Source organism: Gopherus flavomarginatus, chromosome 5 (assembly GCF_025201925.1).
Source record: "Gopherus flavomarginatus isolate rGopFla2 chromosome 5, rGopFla2.mat.asm, whole genome shotgun sequence".
NCBI lineage: Eukaryota > Metazoa > Chordata > Testudines > Testudinidae > Gopherus > Gopherus flavomarginatus.
The window spans coordinates 24,119,008-24,144,702 of record NC_066621.1 but is presented as its reverse complement, the minus strand read 5'-3'; the positions used below and the strand labels follow the sequence as shown (position 1 = coordinate 24,144,702).

The following is a 25,695-nucleotide window of genomic DNA, read 5'->3' as shown; positions in this document are numbered from 1 at the left end:
AGAAGGTTTACATATCAAGCCATTTAAATACAACAAATAAACGTCTGTTAGTCTATAAGGTGCCACAGGATTCTTTGCTGCTTTTAAATACAACTGACTTTCTAAACTACCACAACCGCCTAGGTCGCTGAGTAACTCAGAGAGCTTGTAGGACTTCCAGCTACATTTGCTTTCCAGTGACACCGATTTTCTGAGAAACCGGAGGGAGTTTTGCTGCCCGCGGCTGCTGGCCCCAGCGATGTTTTAGAGAAGCCCAAGCCCCGGCGCTGCTCGGTGGGGGTGGATGAGTCAGGACAGCAAATCGCCCCGCACAAAGGGAAGCTCCAGAACTCGCTCCACCGGAAGCTACAAAACCGGACGGAAACACCCCACTCCCGGCCTGGCCCCCCCGGCTCGCTCAGGCCGCCCGCTCAGCCGGCAGGGACCCCTCGGGGGCTAGAGCCAGCACCCCGCACACACCAGGGAGCCCGGGGCCAGAGACTCCGGCTGCCGCCTCCCCGGAGGAGCCGGTCACACGGAGCCCGAGACCCCGCGAACTTCGAGGTTCGGCCCCTCAGCCTCCGTCGGAGGACCCGGCATTTACCTCAGCCTCTCTCCGCACAGGCACGGCGCCGCTTTTACGTCCCTTTTCCGGCTGCCGTAAATGAGCCGGGGACGGGGTGACTCGGGAGCGCGCGCTGAGAGGTGGGTGTGGGAGCCCGGCCCTGGAGCGCGCGGGACTGGGCGTGTGGCGCGCGCGCGCGTCCCAGGCTCACTCACCCTGGTCCCTGCCGTGCACGCGCTGCCTGGGCGGAGAGGCCATGGGGATGAGCCAGGAGAGCCCGAGGTAAGGCACCCGCGGGGCAGAGAGCGCGCTCCCCCCGGGGTCTGCCAGGCACCGAGCCGGGTCCGGGTCCGAGTCCGTCCTGCCCCCCCAACCTCCCTACACTGATCCCCCCACTGCCCTGCCCCCTACCCTGATCCTCCCCGTACCCCTTCCCCCACTGCCCTGCCCCCTACCCTGATCCTCCCCGTACCCCTTCCCCCCACTGCCCTGCACCCTACCCTGATCCTCCCCGTACCCCTTCCCCCACTGCCCTGCCCCCTACCCTGATCCTCCCCGTACCCCTTCCCCCACTGCCCTGCCCCCTACCCTGATCCTCCCCGTACCCCTTCCCCCACTGCCCTGCCCCCTACCCTGATCCTCCCCGTACCCCTTCCCCCCACTGCCCTGCACCCTACCCTGATCCTCCCCGTACCCCTTCCCCCACTGCCCTGCCCCCTACCCTGATCCTCCCCGTACCCCTTCCCCCCACTGCCCTGCCCCCTACCCTGATCCTCCCCGTACCCCTTCCCCCCACTGCCCTGCACCCTACCCTGATCCTCCCCGTACCCCTTCCCCCACTGCCCTGCACCCTACCCTGATCCTCCCCGTACCCCTTCCCCCACTGCCCTGCCCCCTACCCTGATCCTCCCCGTACCCCTTCACCCCACTGCCCTGCCCCCTCCCACCCCCCTACACTGATCTCCCACTGCCCTGCTCCCTCCCCCTACACTGATCCTCCCGTACCCCTTCCCCCCACTGCCCTGCCCCCTCCCGCCCCCCTACACTGATCCCCCACTGCCCTGCCCCGCACCCCCTACACTGATCCTCCCCGTACCCCTTCCCCCCACTGCCCTGCCCCCTCCCACCCCCCTACACTGATCCCCCACTGCCCTACCCCCTACACTGATCCACGCGTACCCCTTCCCCCACTGCCCTGCTCCCTCCCTCTACACTGTCCTGCCCCCCACCCCCTACACTGATCCTCCCTGTGCCCCTTCCCCCCACTGCCCTGCCCCCTCCCACCCCCCTACACTGATCCCCCACTGCCCTGCCCCCTACCCCCTACACTGATCCTCCCCGTACCCCTTCCCCCCACTGCCCTGCTCCCTCCCCCTACACTGTCCTGCCCCCCACCCCCTACACTGATCCTCCCCGTACCCCTTCCCCCCACTGGCCTGCCCCCTCCCACCTCCCTACACTGATCCCCCACTGTCCTGCTCCCCACCCCCTACACTGATCCTCCCCGTACCCCTTCCCCCCACTGCCCTGCTCCCTCCCTCTACACTGTCCTGCCCCCCACCCCCTACACTGATCCTCCCCGTACCCCCTGCCACCCCCTACACTGATCCCCCCACTGCCCTGCTCCCTCCCCCTACACTGTCCTGCCCCCCACCCCCTACACTGATCCTCCCTGTGCCCCTTCCCCCCACTGCCCTGCCCTCTCCCACCCCCCTACACTGATCCCCCCACTGCCCTGCTCCCTCACCCCTACACTGCCCTGCCCCACCTACGCTGATCCCCCCACTGCCCTGCTCCCTCATCCCTACACTGTTCTGCCCCCTCCCACTCCCCTACACTGCCCTGCACCCTCCCACCTACACTAATTCCCCCGTACCCGTTCCCCCCACTGCCCTGCTCCCCCTCCCACCCCCCTACACAACCCCCCATTGCCCTGCCCCCTCATCCTTACACTGCGCTGCCCCCTCACACCCCCCTACAGTGATCCTCCCCGTACCCCTTCCCCCCACTGCCCTGCTCCCTTACCCCCTACACTGATCCCCCCACTGCCCTGCTCCCTCACCCCTACACTGCCCTGCCCCCCTCCCACCCCCCTACACTGCCCTGATCCTCCCCGTACCCCTTCCCCACACTGTCCCGCCTCCCTCACCCCTACACTGCCCTGCCCCCTCCCACCTACACTGATCCCCTCGTACCTCTTCCCCCCACTGCCCTGCCCCCTTCTCCCACCCCCCTACACTGCCCTGACCCTCCTCTCCCACCCCCCTGTACCCCTTCTCCCCACTGCCCTGCTCCTTCACTGCTCTGCTCTCCTACACTGATCCCCTTGTACTCCTTCCCCCCACTGCCCTGCCCCCTCACCTCTACACTGCCCTGCACCCCCTCCTGCCTCTTCACCTCACACCTCCCCAGCCCCCTACCCTCTCCTGCCACTGATCTGCTGTACTAACTCATCCCTTTACACCTCCCATTGTCCTGATCCAGCTCCCCACCCCCTCTTTCTGCCCTGTCCCAGTGATGCTCTTCACGCCTCCTGTTACCCTTCCTGGCTGATTCTCTTGGTCCTGGTGTGATCCAAGCCCTTCCATCTCTCCTCACCCTTCCTGCTTACTTAACTGATGCTTTTTCCTTTGGAATTTCCTTTCTAAAGCTTCACCACTGCCCAACCCCTTTTTAAAAAATTTCCCTTCAGCCTGGCTCAGATCAGACTAACTGCCAGGGGGTTCTTTCTGTGCATCAATACTCTTACTTTGTGGTGTGTATTACTCCTTGTTTCTCTGGGCTTTCCAACCCGCCGCCTCCTTTTTAGTCACCTTAGCTTTACCTTTAGCTTTTGCCCTGAGACAATACAATATTCAAATGAACCCTTTTGACACATTTAATGACTCCTCCCTATCCATTCCTTGTGCTTGTCTTGACAAAGTAATGTGCACCTGTGCGCCTGCTTGCTTCAACACAATGTCTCGGGGATGGAAATACTTATCTCAGATACAGCTCATTCTCATTCCTCTCCAATCCATTCCTGAGAGGGGCATGCTGTATTTAACTCCTGTGTTCCTGGACATCATCCTTAGCTCAGAATTTTCCTTCTTTCACAGCTGCTGTTGAGATTTCTGCTTACTCTGCATTACAGGCCACTTAAGCAAAAATTTTAACTCTAACTCATCCATGCCTTGACAGCCTATCATCTTTATTATTACAAAATCCCTTTTCCATAGCTTCATAAAGTCCTAGATCTCTCAACTTAATCATGTGTAGAATATTCCTGCACACCGCACACATTCAAAGAAACAAAACCACATCATACCTATCCTCAAAGGAGTTTTTTAGGTTTTTAAGCTCTTCATTGACTTGCTCCAGCCTATTGATTTCCCCCCCTCCCAGCTCATCTCTGCCCCCTTCACCAGACAGTTTTACCCCTGCAGCTGTGGGAGTTCTTTCCTTTCCAGTTCTGTCTTTTTTTCAGATTTCATTTAAAATCATCTTTACTAGCCCTTGCCTAGTCCTGATCATTTCTCTCTTCCTCTTGCATTATTTATCAAGTGTAATTATAGGTAATTAAGTGCTTTAATAGTCTATCCAACAGAAGTCTAAAAAAAAATACTCCTTCAGAAAATGGATATAAAGAGCCAGAGATTGAGATAACTATTTAAGAATACTTAAATACATCAGGAAAAAAGACGCCTACATTTGTGTATATCTAGACCAGTTGGCAAAGGAGGATTTTTATGACGTAGCAAGGGAGTTTAAGTATTTGTTGACATAGTTCTTTACATAGACATAGGCCATAGGACATCTTCATAGAGTAAACTGTTAATCATTTACACCAGCAGTCCCCAATCTTTTCGTCTGGCAGGTGCCAGTGAAAGGACCGTGGTGGCGGTCAAGCATCCGCCGAAATGCTGCCGAATTTCAGCAGCATTTCAGCAGCAATGCCTCTAGATGACAAATTTTGGCAGCATTTTGGCGGATGCTTGACCACCAGCCAGGACGCAGCGCCCGCGGGCACCGCATTGGGGACCGCTGATTTATACAATACCATAAATGTACACCACACTTTACAGATAAAGTGAAGACACACTCCCTTCTCTGCTTACACTGTGCAAGGCCTACCTATGCACAGGCATCTGCCCAGACAGCTCCAACTGCACAATACAGTCCTTAATTGGACAATTAGAAAAAATAAAAAGAGGCAGGACACAGGGCAGCTGTCTAGGTGAGGGAGCATGAAGAGATTGGCTATGAGGAGAGTAGAAGAATTCTTAGAAGTGAGTTTTAAAGAGAAATATGAAAGAGTTGAGAAGGGGTGCTTCGTGGACAAAATATAGAAGGCTTTTCTAAGCACAGGAAGTTGCTAGGGTGAATGGATTTTGTACACAAAATCCTGGCATTGGATGTTCACAAAAGCACAATTATATGGAGTGTCACCTATATGCTTTCATGTACATCCTTACCATTCTTCAGAAAGTCTGACCTTGTGCTACATCTTAATATTACAGTGACCTTATGAATAGATTAAATAAATACATTAGTCAAACTGATGTTGAACAGTTCAGCACTCAAAGGCAGGAAATTCTAAAGTTAAGGCTGCATGTTCAGTGCCTTCTTATGAGTATTGCACTGTGATATAGTTGATTACATCATCATGTTTCTCAGCTACTACAATACATGATATCATTTTTTCTATATCTTTAGCTAGAGATACAGAATTTTGTATGTTTATCATTTCTTGCATACCTCTACTAATTTAGTTGCCGTAATAGTCCAGTATATGATAACTAACTTTTTTATGACAAATTCTCTGCTTGCTAAAGTTGGTAACTAAATTGAAGTACCTTACATTTAACAGGATTCTTTTCCTTTGGAGACAGTTACATTTCTGAACAGAAGTTCAGCATTGTATCTCACAAGCTTTTTCTCAGACAGAGTTGTATAGTCTTATTTCTGACTTACTTTTTATGTGGATGTGTACACTAGTATTTTTGGCATGCTCAAACTATCTTAATAAAGCTCAAATTTTACTTAACAACTTTCTTTAATTTCTCATAAGAACATGTGTGTAGAGATTGGATATTTGCCACTGATTTGAAAGTTATCACTATATTTCTAACCAAGCAAGTACAACACTTAAACATGTTGCGTTGTGACTGTAAAGCCAAAAAGACTTTTTTAAATAGTGGATCTTGGGTTCTTCTTATTTTTGCTATTTGAGTCTTTAAAGCTCTTGTTTTCAAGGTTTTTTCCACAAAGGAGGACAATTAATTTTAAAAAATGAAAGCTGAGATTCTAGTATATTCACAAAAATCCTCAATAAAATCAGAACAGTCGGTAGCATTGAATTACACCTCTACCCCGATATAACGCAACCCGATATAATGTAAGTTCACATACAATGCGGTAAAGCTCTGATATGCTGCTCTGAGCAGCATGTTAAGGGTGCAGGGCCAGGCCGGGGCCGAGGGGTTCGATAAGGGGCAGAGGGTCTAGGGGGTGGTTAGGGGCTCCCCCCCCAGGGTCTGGTGGGCTGGAGCTGTGGGAGGGCACTTTTGGGGGCCCCGCAATCCCAGAGTGGCCCGGGGGATTAGCGGGGGGCCTGGAGCAGCCCAGCCCCAGCCAGCTCCACTCCGCCAGCTCCCAGCTGTGTCGCTCCACTTCCCACCGCAGGTGTGTGCAGGACCTTTCCCCAGCTGCCCCCTAGCTACACGGCTGGGGCCGGGGCAAGGAAAGCGGAGCAGGCTGGGGCGGTGTTGCTCTGCTTCCTGCCACAGGTGAGTGTGGTGGGCATCCTTTCCCCAACCTCCCCGCCCTCACCGATGGCAGAAAGCAGAGTGCTGCAGCTGGGAGCTGGCGGAGTGGAGCAGATGGCCAGGCTGCTCTGCTTCCTGCTGCTGCCGGTGAGTGCCTGTCGGGATGGGAGGAATGGGGTCAGAGCATCCAGGGAACAGGGGCATTGGGTAGGGGTCGGAGTCCTGGGGGTGATTAGGGACGGAGGTCTCTGGAGGGGGCGGTCAGGGAACAAGGAACCGGGGGTCAAAGCGCGGTCTCACCTATAACGCGGTCTCACCTATAACGTGGTGAGATTTTTTGTCTCCCGAGGACCGGGTTATATCGGGATAGAGGTGTACTGGTGAAATTCTATAGCTTGTGTGATGCAGGGGGGTCATACTGGACAATTAATGGTCCCTTCTAGCCTTAAAAATCTATAAGCCTAAAACACTTATCTGACATCTTGTTATATTAACACTTTTCTTTATGGAGTCTGCTAACACTTCCAATTAGGTCTGTCAAAGGATTAAAAAAATTAATCGCAATTAATTGCGAGATTTAAAAAAAAATCACAATTTCACAGTTTTAATCACATTGTTAATAACAGAATACTATTTATTTAAATATTTTTGAATGTTTTCTACATTTTCAAATATATTGATTTTAGTTACAAATCAGAATACAAGGTAAAGCTTACTTTATATTATTATTTTTAGTACAAATATTTGCACTGTAAAAAGATGAAAGAAATAGTGTTTTTCAGTGCACCTCATACAGGTACTGTAGCGCAATCTCTTAATCGTGAAAGTTGAACTTACAAAGGTTGAATTGTTTTTACCTGTTTGGTTTTTATAGGTTTTTAAACCTAACCTAACTGTCCAGAGGACGTTTCCATGCTGATGACAGGTTCTGCTCGATATTGATCCAAAGCGGTGCGGACTGACGCACGTTCATTTTCATCATCTGAGGCAGATGCCACCAACAGAAGGTTGATTTTCTTTTTTGGTGGTTAGGGTTCTGTAGTTTCTGCATCAGAGTGTTGCTCTTTTAAGACTTTTGACAGCAATCCTATAATGGAAGTTCACGAAAGTGCTATTGTTATTTTATTAATAGCTTGAAAATGAAATATTAAGGGGCAGAAAGTTAGTACATGTGCACTTGTGCACTTCAGATTCCCACCAAACCTTAATTCTGCCTCTGTATCCCCATCCACCTCCATGCTAGAGACTATCATGCATCATAGCAAAATACATCTTCATATCCTTCCTTTCCTATTCCTGCTCTGTCTCCTGGCTTTATGCTTGCCCTTTGGACTCTTCGCCTGCCACCCCCGATCTCTTTCCTCCTACTACTCCACTTCCTGTCAATCTGTTATCTTTGTCAGAGTTCACAGCTGAGGTAGGGGCAGATGCAGGCTGGAACCGGGGCAGGCTAGGTGGGAAACAGCCACAGGTACACGCTAGAGCAGGAGCAGCAGTAAGGGCAGTGTTCCAAGCCAAGTAGTGACATTGAGCAGACTAGAGAAGCTGCTTCCCAGGAACCTATGTACCTGCCTTGGGATCACCTAGCAGGATCTCGCCTGTGGATTGGCTGAACCCTGTAAGTAACTGATCACTCATTACACTCAAGGAGGCTCAGAGATAATTCAGGGATGAGACCTCACACTTTATCTCCTACTTCCTCACTCTGATACCCATCTCTCTCTCTTCGACTCGGCTTCTGCTCCCTTCTTGGAATCTAGTTTCTCCTTCTCTCATTTCCCCATCCACTGGCTGGAGAGGAGGAGTCTCCTCATCACTTTCAGATTCTCTCTTCCCATACAATCTGTTCCTTTCTATCTAGTCTCTCCCTCCCCATCCATAGGATCCTCTACCACTCTGGCTCCCTCAGTCTCTCTTCCTGTACTTTGATGTCTGGCTTTCTCTATTCCTGTCACTGCAGCTGACCACCCTCATTCTGGTTAGTTTCAATGCTGTATTTCCGATCCAGCTCTGGACTGACTCCACACTGCCTTATTCATCGTCTGGCTCTGCTCTTTTCTGAGGGTTCTGTCTTTGACTCTCTCTGATCACCACTCTCTCTCCACATTGCTCACTTCTCCTTGTCTTTTTTGCCCTGTCCCTTGCTCTGTTCACAGTCTCCAATCTTTCATCTCTTTGGACCCTTACATCTACTAGGCTTAACCAGTTTCTGTGACCGTTGTTTCTTGAATGTAAGACTGGCCTTGTGGTTAAAGCACAAGACCATGATTTTGTAGAACTGGGGTCTATTTTTAGTTTCCCGATTGGAGCCGGTAGCAAACTACTGTCTTCCCCTCCCCCTAGCAGCAAGGGAGGAATTACAATTCCTTCCCTGTGCTCTTGTGGGGGTGACGCAGCTACACACAGGACCTGTGCATCTAGCTCTGTATGAAGGGTAATCTTGCTCTGAGGCTCGGATTTTCAAAACTGGATTGGTGTATAAACACAGCGTGATGCACTTAACTAACTAAGTGTGTAAGTGGAACTTTCTCTGCAGCTGGATTAGGTGGTGGTTGTGCTGGAAGTCCTGGATGGCAGCAGCCGGCTCTTGCCAAAAGAAATCTATGAACATATTTACTGACTTAAGTATGAGGTGGTAAAGTGTCTTGAGAGCCTCAGATGGAAGGTGCTCGATAAGTGCAAGAGTTACTAATATTTCCGTGTTGTCAGGTCACTTTGTAAATATGCCCAGTTTGTTGTTAGTGGCAGTTGTAGAACCTTTAATTTCCTTTGTTGGTAAAACTGTCACTGAGACATATTCTGTACTTACTTCTCTCATAGCCTCTCTGATCCCTATGGTTTAACCTTGGAGAGGTTTTATGCACAAATAGAGTTGAAAAGAAAGAATCACATCACAGTGGCTCTCCTGACACAGCTGTGGAAGCAGACAAATGTTAAGGCAGTAAAATGACATCCGTGAGTTTCTTCTCTAGCTTTCTTCTGTGAGTTGCAGTATGAAAGTTTCCAAAAGAAGTTTCTGCTTTTCACTTTAAAGCTACTTCTGGGTTGAAAGAGCAGTGACTTCCTGAAAGCTTCCTTTTGTGCTTTCAATGACCGTGATACTAAATCCAATTTGTCTTCTCTTACTATGGCTGTTTATAACAGGATGTGCATGGAGACTGCATGTTAAACACAATTCACTCTTTGGCTTCAAGAAGAGAAAAACACTGAGACGAAACCAAAGATCTTTTGCATATTTGATTCTTCACAGCGTTTGGACTTGTGAAACAGTGCTGCAATGTGGTGGTTTCAGCAAGGCCTCTCTTTCTTGCCTTCGGCTTTGGTTGTTTGGTCAGCTGCTTCTTTCATATTTTCATATATTACCGCAGTCCTTCTACGTCATATCGACCCTTTGGTGCCCTACATCAGGTCAGTAAAACTCTAACTGTTGCACTGTTAACCATACCACAGTATTCATGCCAGAACTGGCCTTTCCTTTTTATGCAGTTGTTTCCCCTAACATTTAAAAAAATTGCAGTTTAAAATATATTGTTTTGGGATTAGCAGTTCTAACATTAAACTAAGAAGATTTATTTTTAAAAAAAACAAACATCCATACTTGTCTTGTTAATTTAATTTAGTTTAATTTTTTGGACAAACACAAACATTTACATTTTAAGGTTTTCATGGCCTGTGTTAATGTCATTATGATATCATGGGGTGTTTTAGTGATCACTAGAGATTTTGGATAACTGGAAGCACAGAGCCATAGAGTAAGTATCTGAATCCAGAGTTCTTGTTCTATGACGCCAATTCTCGGCCTTTTCTGTACTTGGACTCATCCCTCCTTTCTAGCCGTATGGGAAGGGCAGGGTGGTTACATATGCAATCTTGAGATTGGAAACCCGTGTTCTGTGACAATATGCCTTTTTCATTTGAAATGTGGATATTGTCCTCTTTGGTGTTAACATGTTTTTTAACTAAAATCAGTTGCTGGGTGCAGTGTCATAGACAGCCATGGGTAGTTCTTAGTTCTGCTAACCAAGCACAGTCACAGAATTTAACATCTCTCTGGAAGTACTAAGGGAAGGTCTGCATGTGCCTCTGCTGCTGTCCTTCAGATGCCTGGACCTACCATCATCTTCCCTCTCTAATTTCTCCTCCATTTGGTGAAAGGACTGGCAGTCTTCACAACTTGATCCATTGACTATTGAGCTGTTAGAGATGAGTTGTAACTGCCCTTGTCAGAAAAGGCATCATGCTTTGTGCAAATTTCAAAACAAAACAAAACAAAAACTATCCAGCATGAAACCTAGGGAGAATTAGCTTTCCATGAATTCCAGAATGTATATTTATATCTAATCTCTCATATTCCTTAGTTTATTGCCCTTCTGTGTCATGTGGTTTACTCTCACTTGGCCAGGATTTCACTTCTGATTCAGGATTTAAAAAAAACAAACCACACACACAATTTTTAGCTGCTGTTAAGAGTATTAAAACATTGTTAGTCACATAAGATGAGATTCACCCCATGCGGACAGCCAGCCCCAAGCCTATGTGCCACTTAATTCCTACTTTGGTCCTCAGAATAGGGTTTAAAGGGATTTAAACAGGTCCAAGGCCTCATGCTGGCCTTTGCACTGGTCTTTACAAATTAAATTAGCAGTGAGAACTTTTCACTAATTATTTAGTCTCTTTAAAACTCTCCTTTCTAACATTACTTCTTTCTTATGTGGGTATGGTAGCTTCACCCTTAGAGTTTGAGAGACCAGCCTGCCTGGAGGCTTGATACCCAGTCTTTGCCTTTCTTATGATTAGTACTGCTGCCTTTTTGATCTTCTGATAGATTTACTCAGAGTTCCACTGTGGTGTAATGGAGATACAGAAATGTCAGGCAAGATTTTCCAGAGATTTTGAGAGCCAAATTTGAGACACTTTAAAGGGGCCTTTTTTTCAGAAAGTGCTGAGCACCTGCTTTAGAAAGTCAGGCCCCGTTAAAGTATTTCAAGTTGGGCACCCAAAAATTGAGGGCTTCCAACCTATTAGCCACTTTTGAATATCTTGACCCTCATTTACAAGTGTAAAAATGTAACTCTGCAAGTCTGCTTTGTTTATAGTGAATCAGGCAGATGTTTGATTGTGTGCAGGGAATAACATATGAGACCACATGTTGAACAGTTAAAGATAAAAAATAATGAGCAGCTCCCACATTCACTGTATACAGTCCATCCTGCACACTAAATGATGAAAGTGTACTTTGAAAATGCGTAATTAAAACCCTGTATGGTAATCTGTGTGTCCCGTTGGAACCTTAATTTTGGCCTTTTCAGAGTTTAGAGTGCTTCATTTTACAGCCTTAACTGTCTTTTAACTTTTTATGGAGAATTAACATAAACAGGATAGCTAAGTTGGATTGTACATATTGTTCCTGTTCTAAAAACATTGTGCCCATAACAAACAGGTAGTCATGTTGGCTTCTGCAGCCCTAGAAACTAGCACAGTAAATTGCTTAAGTAGTGTACAACAAAATAGCTGAAACTGCTTTGAATGCTTCATGACCCTGTTTCTCCTTTCCTTCCCTCCTCTTATAAAGATGCATTTCTTGGGTGGAAATTTACAGTACATGATGGAGAACCATGTTTTATATACTGTTTTTCTTACAGTGACACAGGGACAATACCTCCTGAAAGATGCTTATTTGGGATTATGTTAAATATTTCCACTTTCTTAGGTAAGTAGATACAATGACCTCTAGCACATTGTAAACACTTCTGGAATACAAGTTATTAAACAGGAACGCTAAGTTACTTAGTTTCATTATTACTAACTTACCCATAATTCCCAGACAAAAGCTACATTAAGAGAGTGAGGCTGAGAGTACAGATCAGTTATTTTGGGTGAAATGCATTATAGGATTGTTATAATTATCCCCAAACCAAGCATTTATTAGTCCAGGAAACTCATAGTTAAGGTTAAGCTTAAAAGAAATCAAGACATGTTAAGCTATGAAAATGCACATCCAGGACAAGTCAATAACCTTAACTGTGCCCAGTAGTGACATCATGGGGGAAGTGGAATCTCCTGTGTCTTTAAAAATCAGTTTAATCTAATCTGGGATCACAAACACTACATGCCTTGACCAGAAGGTAATTGCATTTCTGTCACTTCACTTTATTTCCTGACTTGAGTTCCTCACTTTGCTCTCTTAGGGCTTGTCTTCACTAGTGGCTAAATTGGCACTGCTGCAATCAATGCAGCAACTGCGATTTACTGGGTCTGGTGAAAACATGATAAGTTGATGGCAGAGCGCTCTCCTGTTGACTTCAGTACTCCACCTCCTCGAGAAGTGGAGGCTATGTCAACAGGAGAGTATCTGCCATCAACATAGCGCAATGTAGATATTGCTGTAAATCGAGCTAAGCTATATCGACTTAACTTACTAGATTTACATAACTTAACTCGTGTTAACTTAGATTGACTTCCATCATTAGTGTAGACCAGACCTTAATGTAGTTTTTGCCTTTTAAATAAGTGACCTCTGTCTCTTATCACCTTACAGTTGACAAGAATAGTCTCCTTGTTTACTCAAGCCTCACTGCATTTGGGTTATTCGTTCACAGGTATTGCTACTGTGTATGTTCGCTATAAACAAGTTTATGCTCTGAGTCCAGGAGAACCCAAGATCGCCAGATTAAATAAGGCTGGCTTTACACTTGGAATAATAAGCTGCTTTGGACTTTGCATTATTGCCAACTTCCAGGTTTGTGTTCTGTCTGTAGTTTTCTGGATGTTAAACTGAAAGGACAATTCAGTATTTTGGACCAGATTTCAGAGGTCCTGAGCCTCCACTGACTTAAGTTATAGCTGTCGGTGCTCACCACCTCTGAAAAGCAGGTCCTTTATGTATGTTTTCTTTCAAAACAGACAGACATTTTTGGAAGAATTACAAGCCCTAGTAAACTCTGTCCTTCTCCTGTCTCTCAAATGTCTATCTTTCTCTACAATATTATCTTCCTTTTCAGAGTTTTCCTTCTCTCAAATTGATAACCTTTTAAATATTCACACCAGCAAGAAACGCCATATGCAGGGCTTCCAGGTGTCACCCATCTGATGGCAACAGTCATGCATTTGGTAGCCATGTTATGCATATCCGCATCTCAGTTGGAGTCTCATGCATCCAGCTGATCTGCCAAAAGGATGCTGGCATTTATCTGCAGTTATGCAACCTTTTGGCTGCTGGGGAGCCTGCTTAACAAGGATCCAGGTGCCGTCCCCTGCTGGATTAGGGCCAGAAGTGAGAAGCCAGGAAGTGGCTAGAGCATTTGGTGGGAGCAGAAACACAAGGTGAGGAGCTTGATACTGGCCTCAGGCTCCAGCCTACTCTCTTCCCTCAAATCCAGTTATACCACATAGCCCGTGCCCACTGGGAGCCCCAGCACCCAATGTCCTCAGCTGCCCCCAGGAGCTTTAACACTTCCTATCCTTCCACGGGCCCAGCACTTCCTGACCTCCTAGCAGGCACCCATCTAGCTCCTCCTCCCTCCCTGTGGCCACTCACCTACCCTGGCTAGAGATGCCAAGTTTTATTCAGCTCCATGTGCTAACCCCACCAATGATCAAGGGATGGTGTGTTTGACTAGGCCTAAATTTAGGGTTGTATGCAAGTTAGTTAATTAAATGCTATATATAAAATGGCACATGGTACAAACCAGAACTTGGCAGCTATGCTTATTAGCATATTTGACTCTCAGTGCTAACAAGAAGGATCCCACAGAAAAAAGGAGCCAAAAAAGAAATTATATTCCACTAATTATGGAGGATAAATCAAGAGGGGGCAGAAAGTGGAGTAAGATCGAGGGGTGAGCAAAAGGGTTCCAGAGCAGAGGAGGACACCAAGCAGAGAACCCCAGATATGGTTGATGCAGAAACTGTTGAGGGTGTCAGTGGATCCCGCTCCGTAGAACTCTGCCCATCTATTGGGTGTCTGGGAAGTGGGCGGGCGAAGCCCGCCCACTGCTAAAGGATCCCCCTCAGCCTAAAGGGAGGACCCACAGGACCACAGAACCCACTGATTTCGGGGGACAACTAATAAAAGAACAGGGACAGGAGTGAGGTCAAAGGGTCATAAGAAGGGAGCCTGAGGGGGACACCGAGCAGAGAACCCCAGATATGGTTGATGCAGAAACTGTTGAGGGTGTCAGTGGATCCCGCTCCGTAGAACTCTGCCCAGATGGGTGCATGTGAGAGGCCGAAGGCTTGTCTGCAAGGAGTAATTGACAGGCATAGCTATAAGCAGAGTAATTGAATAATTATTGTGCTATAGCGATCCAGCTCAATTTTCCCCATGCAGACAAGCCCAAAGAAAACTTCTCTGCTTCTGCCAAGTCTTGATCTCTACATTGTGTGATAGGGCAAGGCCAGATGGCTATAGAAAAGTAGTGGGAGATAGATATTAGCCCCATCTATTGGGTGTCTGGGAAGTGGGCGGGCGAAGCCCGCCCACTGCTAAAGGATCCCCCTCAGCCTAAAGGGAGGACCCACAGGACCACAGAACCCACTGATTTCGGGGGACAACTAATAAAAGAACAGGGACAGGAGTGAGGTCAAAGGGTCATAAGAAGGGAGCCTGAGGGGGACACCGAGCAGAGAACCCCAGATATGGTTGATGCAGAAACTGTTGAGGGTGTCAGTGGATCCCGCTCCGTAGAACTCTGCCCAGATGGGTGCATGTGAGAGGCCGAAGGCTTGTCTGCAAGGAGTAATTGACAGGCATAGCTATAAGCAGAGTAATTGAATAATTATTGTGCTATAGCGATCCAGCTCAATTTTCCCCATGCAGACAAGCCCAAAGAAAACTTCTCTGCTTCTGCCAAGTCTTGATCTCTACATTGTGTGATAGGGCAAGGCCAGATGGCTATAGAAAAGTAGTGGGAGATAGATATTAGCCCCAGGTTAAACAAATCCCTGGTACCAGGATAAGTAAATGGCAGCTGCTCCAGGTCAGTTAAGACACCTGGGGCCAATTAAGAGCTTTCCAGAAGCCAGGGAGGATGCTACGTTGATTGGGACACCTGAAGCCAATCAGGGGCTGGCTGAAACTAGTTTAAAAACCTCCCAGTTAGGCAGGTGGGTGTGCATGTCAGTAGCTGTGAGAAGTTGCACTGTTGGAGAGACTGTGCTGTAAACACCATATTAGGCACAAGAAGGAGGCCCTGAGGTAAGGGTGAAGTGGAGGCTGCTGTGGGGAAGTAGCCCAGGGAATTGTACGTGTCCTGTTCCTAAAAGGTCAGCTACCATAGCTGATACTATTAGGGTCCTAGGGCTGGAGCCCAGAGTAGAGGGTGGGCCTGGGCTTCCCCCCTGATTAATCACTGAGACTGGGAGACAACAGAGACTGTGCAAGGGAGGATAGCTTCTCACTTCCCTCCTGGCTTATGATGGGAATGGCTCCCTAGAGAGAAAAGGGTTAATGAGGCTAGTGAAATCCATCAGGAAACGCAGGACCCACAGAGACAAGGACAGACCTTTGTCACAACTGACAATATAGAAAAACATATTTGACCACTGGATGGCAGTATAGCAGCATGTAATTTAAATTCTGATTTCTACAGTACAGATACAGAGTCAGCCTTGAGAATTTATTGGCCTTTGGTTAAATATGTGGCCAGATTTTGTAAGGGACAGGATGATTTCATTACAATTCATCTCATCTGTAGTTACATGGCTAAAATAAGGGGAAGCTAGTCTCATGTTTTAGGGCATAGGATGATCGGAGGGGAGGAATCTATCATGCAGAGTTAGCCAGGTGCATTTTTTTTCCCTTCCTTCCTTCTGAGCATCGGGAACTGGTCCCTGACCAAAGACAACAAACGTGTCTGAATCGACCAACAGTCTAATTGTCTATGGAAAATCCTGTGTTTCTTTGATAATAGTAGAGTCTCTTACTTCAAAATTTAACAGTAACAAATTGTATGTATTCCACTTAAAGTGTGATTCTATTCTACTTCTAAAATAAGTTAAAGTGACCCTTTCTTAGTCAAAGGAGCAACTGCCGGTTTTAATGCGAAGCCTTTATTGTTCTTAACCCCTGTTAGAACTGAAGAGTGAACATACCTAAGAGGGAGTAAGGGGAAATTTATTTCTCCTACATAAAAATTGTTTACTAAATTCCAGTCAGTGCAATTGCTGTTGCATTTAGTGGGGTTGCACTGGTGTCACTGAGGACCTGCTTTGACCTGAAGAACCTTTATTACGGGTGGTGATGTACAAGAGACTCCAGCTTGTTTGAGTTTGTAGGACTGGCAGTTAGGAAAGACTAATACACAGAGCCAATTCAATCTGAAGTAATTGAGACACAAACACAGAACCCTATGATTCCATTTTTACAGAGTCACTTTTCAGAGTAGAACCATTAGGGTTTAGCCTGTATTGTGTGATCCTGTTGTGTTCATAAATTTAGATTTTAGACAGAAGTGAAAGTAACTTAAGAAACTTACCAGTACACAGGGCAGGGCCTCAGACAGAAGGGGCAGGGCCTTGAATTCCCCGGGCCCTTTAAAGCGCCATTGCTACCCTGAGGCTCCAGCCACGATTTAAAGGGCCAGGGGCTCTGGCTGCTGCTGGGAACCCAGGGCCCTTTTAAATTGCCAGCCTGGGGAAGCTGCCCCCTGCCAGTACAGTTGGCTGTGTACCGGCTCTTGCCGATACGCCGTACTAGACCATACTGACTTACTTTCACCTCTGATTTTTAGGATCGAAGGGGTTAATAGGCCATCTGATCCCTGCCCTCATCTGCATAATTGTAGGGCTTCCTTTATCCAGCTTCAGTGTTGGATCCCAATTTTCTCTGAATACATCTTGTGATAAGACCTTGATGGTTTCTTGTCATTAAACTACAGGCTTCCTTGGACAAGTAGCATGCAGCCAAGTTTGCAAGAGTGGTTACAGACTACAGGCGACTTGACATTTGTGTCCAGCTTGATACACTTTGTGCATCATGTACAAAAGTGCTGAGCACCTGCAGCTCCATTTCAAATCACGAGGAACTGCAAGTGCTGCGCAACTCAAAGGCAAGCCCAAAGTGTCTCAAGTTGGGAACCCAAAAATCAGTGGCCTTTTTGAAAATGTCAACTTTGAACTCTGTGCCTTGGCTTACTCATCTGTACAATGGAAATATGAATACTTACCACAATGGTCATGTAAGGATCAGTTTTTTATAAAAAAATATTTTGATCCTCAGATGGAAGACTCTCTCTATATGTGCAGGTTACTGGTACTATTCTCATTGTAACATTATTTCATTATCCGATGGGCCTATTCTCATTTTACTTGCCTCAAACCCTCCTCAATAGTTCCTCCACTTTCGTTTTGTTAGTACTGGTCAGTTATTTACAGACCAGTCTCATTAGGGCTATATTTCACACAGCCATCCTAGGAGTCAGATTGTCATCTCTTCATTATTAGACGAGAATCTGTGACTTGACCATTGAGTTTTTTGTGTCTGAATGGTGGGAAGTGATGACAGACGAACTAGTTTAATTGAGAACGCTGAGTGTTGCCAAGTCAAATGATGTGCTGTTTAGGAGGCTTATGCTTAGCAACAACAGTATTATAAGAAGTATGTTGCTAAGGAAAGCTCAGTGAAAGCTTTTATTCTTCCATGGTGATGACCCCCACCCATTTCCTACCCCCCCCCCCCAATAACTAAAAACATGGATTGTTTGTTTTAAAAAATAAAAAGTTCATGCTATTTTGCTCAAGTCCATTCACTGTTAACATAGCTGTAATTATTGCAACTAACTAGAAGCCCTGCTGTTCTGGCCAGTTTACTAAAATCTCTGCTCTTGAGTAAAGTATCACATGAACTTTAATAATTGCAGGTGGCCGAGACCTTAGCTTTATGTTTCATCTGAAAGGCTAGCCCTCTGGCAGCCAATTGCTCCATGACAACATGTACTGACAGAGTTGGCAGCTGCTGAATTACTGCTAACTATATGTGGATTTCCTTTGAAGGTCTCCCATCCAAGTACTGACCCTGTCCCAGCACTGCTTAACTTGAGAGATGTGAGGAGATCACAGTTAGAGGTGGTGACAGCTGCAGGCAAAGCTTTTACAGAAATACTTTGTCTGAACTTCGATAAAGTGGAGCTCTCAGCACTGCAACAAGCTAAATTGTGTTCTGTATATTTTATGTACATATTTTTTTTGTCTTTCCACCTAGAAATATACTCTATTTTATATGCACGTAGTTGGAGCCTGCCTAACATTTGGAATAGGAGCTATTTACATACTGGTTCAGACTATTCTTTCCTACACGATGCAGCCAAAAGTTTTTTGGATCAGAGTGACTGTGTTACTCTGGTGTGGATCAAGCATAGCAAGCAGTATCCTTTGTTGTGAAATACAAGTAACGCTAGTTGTACAAGCTAGATCATAAAATAGAGTAAGTTTGTGAAAAATGTGCAAAGACATGTGTAGGGTCTCTTCTAAAGAATTGTCAGTGCTAAATAACATGTGACCATAGAATACATGCCAGTCGATAGACATAATCTATGTTGTGCTCTCTACTCCAATTGTCTCATGGGTTTTGTCTAACATCAGAAAGAAAAGTTAATCCTGCTAATCTGTCACACTAGTTCAAGGCAGACGGAAGGGATGGTTCACCATTTACTAAGGTTGCAAAGTAGATTCTTCATTCTAAGAGAGTTGAAGATGGCAAAGAAATGTGGTATCAAAGCACTAAGGCCTGAGAAGGGGAAGTGCATGAAAGAGACCAGTGTTTTTAGTTGGAGAGCATTAGTTAAATAAAAAGAAGCAAACCCTGCATTAACCATGCTTTTCTCATCTTGCATTTAGAGTATGGGAGTGTGCTCTAGGTTAGGATACATCTTAAATCCATTTCAAGATGTAAACTAGTACAGAATGCACAAGAAGACAGAACTAAAAACAGGAACTGATCACAGAACTAAAAGTTAACAGTAGCTTAGGTACAAGTAATCACAACTTCATCACTTGTTATGGGGCAAATATAGAATACTGGTTTGGACTCTATATAAATGTGGTATTTTTAAAAAGGGCTGGTTTCACAAAGCTGAAAATAAATATGAGCTAAACCAGTTGACAAAGGATTTAAACCAAAAAAAAAAAAGGAATAATTGAGAACTATTTAAGAACATTTTACTAGATACCTAAAGAGCCACACTAAAGAAAAGGCCACACTAGTTTAAAAAAAAAAACAAAAAACCAAAACCCACCGACCAATGTATTATATATGGGAAGTGAAAGTAATTATTTAAAATAAAACTCACCCACCTGCAAAATGGAAGAAAGGGCAAGTTGACCACTTCTGAATTATATTAATACTATGAATTGTAGAAAATTGGTAAGGGAAGCAAAAGGAGTAATCCTATGGCCAGCAGCATTAAAAATATTATCCTTAAGTGTAGGATTCCCTTTGTTCCTAACAATGGTATTGGTCCATTACTAGCTGGACATGGTTAACCTGTCAAAAAGAAACCGAAAAGGTAAAAAAGTGTTCAATAAATATTTCTGTTCTGTATTTGGGGGTGGAAAAAGCCATATCATATGGCAATGAAATACTCTCCATTCCAATTTTAATTAAGGAGGATGTTAGAGAACAGCTACTAAAGCTAGACATTTTTAAAAATTATCTAGTGTGGTTAACTTGCACTCAAGAGTTTTAAAGGAGCTGAAGTTGTTGTAATGTACTTCGAGTTGACAGGGTAGTGCACTACATTTTGATAAGAAACTACAAGAGTACAAAATCAACATGGCTCACATTAAACAGATTAAAAACTGGCTGACGGGTCTCAAAATGTAATTATAAATGGGGAATCATCATTGAGCAGGTGTGTATCAACTGGTGTCCTCCAGGGATTAGTTCTGAGCCCTACACTATTTAATATTTTGGGCCCATGCATTAATCTCCTGGACTAGCAGCTAGGAGCCTCTGGCTGAGGTATTCCCAGCAGAATAGGGGAGATCACACTCGCCTCCACCTCCTGGAGCCTCCTCTGGCTGTTGTAAGCTCCATGGCTGCTGCCGCCTTCAGAGCCCAGCTCTGAAGGCAGCACAGAAGTGAGGATGGCAATCCAGGGACGCCCCTACAACAGAATTGTAACTGCCGCACGACCCCCTTTTGGGTCAGGACCCCCACAGTTACACCACCATGAAATTTCAGATGTAAACATCTGAAAACGTGAAATTAACTAAGCCAGAATGGACCATGAATTTGGTAGGGCCCCAGTTATGGGGTAAGAAATGTATGCTTTTGTTGCAAAGAGTAACTTTCAGTTTCACCTCAAGGTTATTATTCATTATTGTAAATGCTTCTTATCTTGGCATTTCAGAGCCCAGATTCCCATCCCATTTATGCAGATACCAGGCCACAGGGTGAAACATAGTCTAGACCTTAACTTGAACATTCTTTCCAAATTTTCCATTTAGCATCTCGCATCTTCCTTACCTTGTTTCTTTAGTGTTTGTTTCTTCGGTCCTTTTGTACAGTGGCCTGTATGGAACTGACCTAGTTCAGAAGCTGCACTGGAACTCACAGGAAAAAGTAAGTCAGATTTTGAGAGCGCGGAGGAAAAGGTAGGACAGTTCCATAAAGGAAGTTGTGTGTATTTAGCATTGGGGGAAAAAGCGTTCCATGTGTGAAGGCTAATGCAGACTTTTTAACTCAGGGATCAGCAACATTTGGCACGCGGCTCACCAATGGTAAGCACCCTGGTGGGCCAGGCTGGTCTGTTTATCTGCCACGTCCGCAAGTTCATCAGGAAGCGGTGGCCAGCACATCCCTCGGCCTGCACCGCTTCTCGCAGCCCCCATTGGCCTGGGACGGCGAACCGTGGCCAGTAAGAGCCACGATCAGCCGAACCTGTGGACACGGCAGGTAAACAAACCAGCCCGGCCCACCAGGTACAGGTTTAATGACTCGCAGCCACTATGCAGTACGTGACCTACCTTGTCTTTGCTCACCATAAAGTTATGATCAGAATTGTCAGCCAGCAGGACTCTTCACGGTCACATTTTAACATGGTAGCATTTTGCATTGAAGATGAAGCCTGTGTGTTCGTTGCTGTTTGGTGGATTACTGAAGTGGGTATGAGAGATTAATAGGAAGAATGGAGAAAGAGGAGAGAGGAAGGGAGCAGGAGATGAAAGAAGGAAGAAGAGAGGAAAGTGGGCAAGTTAAAGGTACATGGGATGTAGCTGTACTTTTAGTTGACCTTTAGAGGCCATTATGTAGTAAAGCAACACTCTAGCCCCCAATATACATTGGAAGCAATGTGTACAAGGTCCATGACTTCCAAAAAATAGTGAGTTAGGAGTTGTCAGCCATCTGCACATGACAACTCTGCACCCTTCCGGGGAAAGACTACTTAACCCTTTCCCTCCCAGACACCAGGTAAATTCAGCTGACTTCATTCTCTTATGAAAGAGTTAGATAAAGGTAATGGAAAAATCCTGACAGATCTAGGAGAGCATCCTTTGAAATGCAGAAATATAAGCCTTCTACCACTGGAGACTGAAAAAGCAGCCTCATTACACAGATACATTTTCTCTTCAATACAGGGCTACATAGTTCACATCATCAGCACAATCTCAGAATGGTCTCTGGCTTTCTCCTTCCTCAGCTTTTTCCTCACCTACATCCGTGATTTTCAGGTAAAGCGAAGTTTGTGTCCGATGCTTTATAGCCTGAGACTCATGAAATAAACTTAACATCCTTCATCAAATATCAGAGCTGGTAATCTCAGCCCCACCAGCCTAGTTACAACAATACACCTTTCTTTTGGTTGTTTGAGATTCTACCCTGAAAGAGCAGCAAGGTCCTATCTTACTCACTAGATTTTCTTTGAGCTGTGTCCCTAAGATATATCTTGGGGAGGGATAGCTCAGTGGTTTGAGCATTGGCCTGCTAAACCCAAGGTTATGAATTCAATCCTTGAGGGGGGCCATTTAGGGAACTGGGGTAAAGATCTGTCTGGGGATTGGTCCTGCTGCAAGCAGGGGGTTGGACTAGATGACCTCCTGAGATCCCTTCCAACCCTGATATTCTATGATCTACTGAGGGATCAGAACTAGCTTTCACTACTTTCATATCCTGTAAGTGCTGCAGAGCTATCATAGCTCAGGGAATAACATGGGAAATAGCACAGGAGAGGAATGTTGCACAAAACTGTTGGTAACTGAAAATGGGATTAGAATGAAAACTCTTTTGCTCACCCTATCTCAAGCAACCTCTATCTGCACCTGCCATCACCCATAGATCAGCCAATTATCTCCTTCCTGATCTGTGAAGACTTTCAGACCCTGAACAATTGTGAGAGAAGTTTGGACAATGCCATATTTCCTCATGGGTATCTCAGGGCTATTTGAGTTACTAATATTTTGCTTTCTTAGCAGGCAAGTAGTTTTTGGAGTGAGATGCATTTCAGAGTGCTTGGCCTTGTCTATAGAAGCTACTCTGGGGAAAGAACAGAGTAAATAGTGGAGCTCTGCAACGTTTTTTTTTTTCTATTACAGAAAATTTCCTTGCGTGCGGATATCAATTTAAGTGGACACAGCGTTTGCAAAACGCCCAGTAGCTTTGTGGCTGATGAACACACACTGTTGATTGGAGGACGTTTATAACTAAGTGGGAGAGAAAACACTTTCTCAGCTTTTATATCTCAAGAATTTAGAAAGTAGCAATAATACTAACAATTTATATGTGTTTGGATCAAATTCCATCCAATTAAAGAGGAGACTCAATGTAATCACTCTGACACGTAAAGGGCTTTGCTATTAACCCACATAGCAATGCAAAGGTGATTAATAATCAGTATTGTCAATAACCTGTAATACATTTCTGCATTTATACATTTTGTAGAATGAAGAATAAAATGGACATTGGAAAGTTTGAGTGGCTCTGCTGATTTGATCCATGTGTTCTACACGCACAGCAAGGCCTTGGACAAGATTCCAAGCTGTTTCCACTCAGGGCCTGATGAGTTGCATGAGTCAGTTACAGTGAATGGGAAGATGTATTTAATGAGGATTAGCTACATAGATTAGCACAGGTGGGGAGGAGTTATACCTTATCCAGGTCCTACCATTGATAACTTTGACAAATGCATATGCGCACAAGGGCGCAAACTGAAGGTTGTACAGCTTTCATTCTGGCATTTCCTACCTTTTTTGAGAGCTTGACTTTGCAACTTTAATATTCTTACGTAGTTTTTTAGGTCATTTCCCAAGTTTTTAAAAAAGCAAACAGGGGAGGGGGGAAATCACATTCCACCATGTGACATATTGACACCAATATGGTTCATTAGCAGGCTTGGAATCTTTAGATCAACTGCACAGACCTCTGCAGAGCTAATGAAGTGAAGAATAGAAGGTTATCCTCTGTAGACTGCACTAGAGGGGGATGAGACAGTTAGCCACTAGTCTCAGGTATTTGCTGACTGGAGGAATGGTGGGACAGAAGAGTCTTGGATTCCATTTCAGGCTCCGGAGGGGAGTATCTGCTCTACTGAGCAGAGATCCTTTTCCCAGTTCCTCCAAGCTTGATCCCTCTGTCTTGTCCCCTCCAACCTGTCTGTTCCCTACACCTGGCTCTTCATCGCCATTCGCTTTGCCTGTCCAGCCCCAGTCTAGTCGCCCAATCTCGCTCCAGCTCAATTCCCTACTCCAACTCTCAGTTTCTCTCCTCTTTTAACCCCTGGCTTACCAAGGTTTTGTCCTAATCTGCTCTTCCTCTTCCCTAGTCAGCTCCTGTTCCCATGTGCTCAGATCTTCCACCTTTCCTCTTTCATGCTGGCTGAAGGCCAGCATTGGGTCATGCAGATCACAGAAGAGACAGCAGACAGAAGAATCATATTGAGAGTAGGGCCTTGCTTCATTCAGCTGCCACAACACTAATGGAAATGAAACAACCGCTGTTTCTCTCCAGCTACCAGACACCCCAGGATAGCCCCACCCCTCTCGCCACACTCCTGGGGCAAGCTAGGGCTGAAAAATGCAAGTTATGCTCCTCTCTTCCCTCCTGCCAACTTTCACCTGCATCCTGGGGATGAGCAGGACATGTGACCTCTCCAGCTGGGCACTGCTCATGTCAGTGTCCCCACTGCCTTGTGCAGACATCAGAGTAGCTTTGTCTAGTGCTGCAAAGGCAAGGGGGACAACCCTGCTTCTGAGTAGGGTCTTAAGGAAGCACCAGTGGGGGCTCTCTCCTTTGCCCCACCCCTGTATCTTGGATCCCTCTTTCTTCATGCTTCACTTCCTCAGTCTCCCTTCCCTTCACCCCATCCCACTGTTTTATTTCCACCACCCAGCCCCCTCTTCCTCACACCTCAATATCTGGAGTCTCCTTCTGTCCCTCCCATCCCAGCCCAACTCTCTGGCTTCTGCTTTGTACCCTCCCTGCCTCATTTCCCAAGATTTGGCTTTGCCAAACATGGCAGCTTAGGGCAGTGACACTGGTCAATGGCCAGACTGCCTGGGCTGGTCAGTTCTGCATCCACGTGTGGAGTTAATCAAGAATATAATAAAAAAGAAATATGGAGATATACCTATCTCATAGAGCTGGAAGAGACCCCAAAAGGTCACTGAGTCTAGCCCCTGCCTTCACTAGTAGGACCAAGTACTGATTTTGTCCCAGATCCCTAAGTAGTCCCCTCAAGGATTGAGCTCACAACCCTAGGTTTAGGAGGCTAACGCTCAAAGCACTGAGCTATCCCTCTGCCCAAATAGTTCCTCTGGAATAACCCCACATAGACAAGCCCTTACGCAACACTCAGTAATGACACAATACATAAATCCTTGTGCTCCATTAGTTCCTCATCCACATGACCATGACAAAGAAACACTGTCACTTCAGCAGCCTGACCTATCTGAAAGCCCAACGGACACCAAGCGCCCCAGCACTGTTACTGAGGGAGTCATCTTACACCCTTAGATGTTAAAAATCAAGTAGATCCTAATGTGTTTTTGTCACGGAGTCCCCGGGCGATGCTCTGGAACTGCTCCCCACCAAGCCAGTCAGGACTTTGGGGAGCCTTCTCTCCCTTGGAGCAGACTTGTTCAGGGCAAGAAGCTCACACGTTTTCACCTCCTGGGTCTCTCCTTGGAGCATTCAGCATCCTCTGCCCCTCCGTGCGCTTCCCACAGCGAGTCCACCCCAGCGGGGTCCTGGGGAAGCCACCGGGTCCTGCACCCCCACTTTGCAGTCAGACGTGACTCTTAGCCAGCCAGTAAAACAGAGGTTTATTCGATGACAGGAATAGGGTCTAAAACAGAGCTTGTAGATACAGCGAACCGGACCCCTCGGCTGGGTCCATTCTGGGGGGCAGTGAGCCAGACCCCCAGGTCTGCCCTCCACCCTTGACCCCAGCCAGCTCCAGACTAACAACCCCT

The 25,695-nt window shown here is 46.1% G+C and overlaps 2 protein-coding genes across 12 annotated transcripts in view; one reads left to right on the top strand and one right to left on the bottom strand.

Moving 5' to 3' along the window:
• CEPT1 (choline/ethanolamine phosphotransferase 1) overlaps positions 1–811 on the bottom strand; it is a 48,922-nt gene extending 48,111 nt beyond the window's left edge. The window contains exon 1 of one of the 3 annotated variants that reach the window (XM_050956319.1): positions 760–811. The gene's annotated coding sequence lies outside the window, so the exon portion shown is untranslated. The other 2 variants (XM_050956317.1, XM_050956318.1) reach the window with 2 other exon arrangements.
• The window catches only part of DRAM2 (DNA damage regulated autophagy modulator 2), a 33,362-nt gene continuing 8,397 nt past the window's right edge, over positions 731–25,695 (top strand). Inside the window, exons 1-10 of one of the 9 annotated variants that reach the window (XM_050956413.1) lie at positions 731–826; positions 7,166–7,298; positions 9,112–9,246; positions 9,436–9,699; positions 11,934–12,001; positions 12,891–13,030; positions 18,491–18,653; positions 20,769–20,851; positions 21,868–21,960; positions 22,822–23,197. In XM_050956413.1, coding sequence (XP_050812370.1) covers positions 9,569–9,699; positions 11,934–12,001; positions 12,891–13,030; positions 18,491–18,653; positions 20,769–20,851; positions 21,868–21,960; positions 22,822–22,929 — 786 coding nt within the window. In that variant the 5' untranslated portion in view covers positions 731–826; positions 7,166–7,298; positions 9,112–9,246; positions 9,436–9,568 and the 3' untranslated portion in view covers positions 22,930–23,197. Of the gene's footprint in view, positions 827–7,165; positions 7,299–9,111; positions 9,247–9,435; positions 9,700–11,933; positions 12,002–12,829; positions 13,031–18,490; positions 18,654–20,768; positions 20,852–21,867; positions 21,961–22,821; positions 23,198–25,695 lie in introns of those variants that run through there. The other 8 variants (XM_050956415.1, XM_050956412.1, XM_050956417.1 and 5 more) reach the window with 8 other exon arrangements.